A 1,449-nucleotide genomic window follows, 5' to 3' on the forward strand; every position below is an offset into this window, starting at 1 on the left:
CAATAAGTAATTTATGAGCGCTACTATCATTTGTTGGAGGTTTTATTTCTTCTTTTTGATTTTGTTGTTGTGTAACACTATCTTGTGAATTACCTTGTTCTGTTTGATCTGATAATTCTTCTGTTTGTTCATTTTCTTGGTTTTCCTTTTCTGGGATTTTAGATTTTGTTGGTTCTTCTTCTTCTGTTTGTTCCATTTTTTCGTCATCATCTATGATATCCTCATCTTCGTCTTCATCATCATCATGGTCTTCTATTATTTCATCATCACTAACTTCTGGTTCTCTTTCAATTAATTGCTCGTCTTCTTCATCTTCTTCTTCTTCATCTTCTTCTTCTTGCTTCTCTTCTTTTCCCTGCCCCTGTTCTTCCTGTCCCTGTTCTTTTCCCTGTCTCCCTTCTTCTTCCTCTTCTCCTTCCTCTTCTTCTTCCTCTTCTTCTTCCTCTTCTTCATCATCTTCATTTATATCATCATTTTCACCTTCTTTTACGTCTATTGGTTGTAGTACATTTTGTTTTTCTTGTGGATTTTCGATTTGGCTTACTTCATCAGGGGGTCTTACTGCTTTTTCCTCTTCCTTCTGTGCACTTCCTTCCTTATCATTTTGGGTTATACCATCTGCATTTTGTGAAGCATCTACTGGGTTTAATACTTTTGAATTTGGGTGTTCTGGAATTAATTTTACCATTTGGTCTGCCACATTTCCTATAGAATCTATCCCTGTCGTAATTAGTGATTCTGATGAATCTAATCCTAGTGTTTTTATTAATGAAGAAATAGTAAATTCTGACTCATTTTTACCTGCCACATTAACTGGAACCTCTGCTGGTTTTTGTTCACTTGGGGTGGAGTCTGGAATTAATTTTACCATTTGTTTTGCCACATTTTCTATAGAATCTATCCCTGTCGTAATTAGTGATTCTGATGAATCTAATCCGAGTGTTTTTATTAATGATGAAATAGTAAATTCTGGTGAGCTACCAGAAATTACTTTTTCTTCATCTGCATGTACTGAATTAGGGTCACTTGATGATAATTCTTCTGATGATTTTATTGAAGGACTAGTAATTCCATTTTCACCATGATCTGTTCCCAATTGTATATCATCAGATTCACCTATAACACTAAGATCATTAACATGTGCCTCTGAATCTTCACTTTCTCCATCTGGAATTCTCCATAATTCTTGTTCTTTTGATTCACTATTGTTAGTTGATAAATCACTTATAGTTTTATCTGATAGGTTAGTTGAGTCCCCATCTACTTTTGTTCTTTGAACTAAAGAAGGATTATTATCTACATGCCTATTTCTTAAATTATGTTTTTGTGGATTTATATGTGTAGTACCATCAGCATTATTTATCAAATTTTCATTTTTTTTACACATATATAATTTTATAATTATTAAATAAAAGCAGATATTAAAAATCTTCATTTCTGACTATTTTT

The 1,449-nt window shown here is 32.7% G+C and overlaps 1 protein-coding gene across 1 annotated transcript; it reads right to left on the bottom strand.

Moving 5' to 3' along the window:
- Nucleotides 1–1,435, bottom strand: PRELSG_0026950 (MSP3-like protein; the record flags this gene model as incomplete). The annotated part of the gene is made up of 1 exon (XM_028675679.1): nucleotides 1–1,435. A coding segment is annotated over one exon (1,435 nt), but the record flags the coding sequence as incomplete, so codon positions are not given.
- Between the last annotated feature and the right edge of the window lie 14 nt (nucleotides 1,436–1,449).

The sequence above is a fragment of the Plasmodium relictum genome, assembly GCF_900005765.1.
Source record: "Plasmodium relictum strain SGS1 genome assembly, contig: PRELSG_00_v1_387, whole genome shotgun sequence".
In the NCBI taxonomy this organism is placed as follows: Eukaryota; Apicomplexa; class Aconoidasida; order Haemosporida; family Plasmodiidae; genus Plasmodium; species Plasmodium relictum.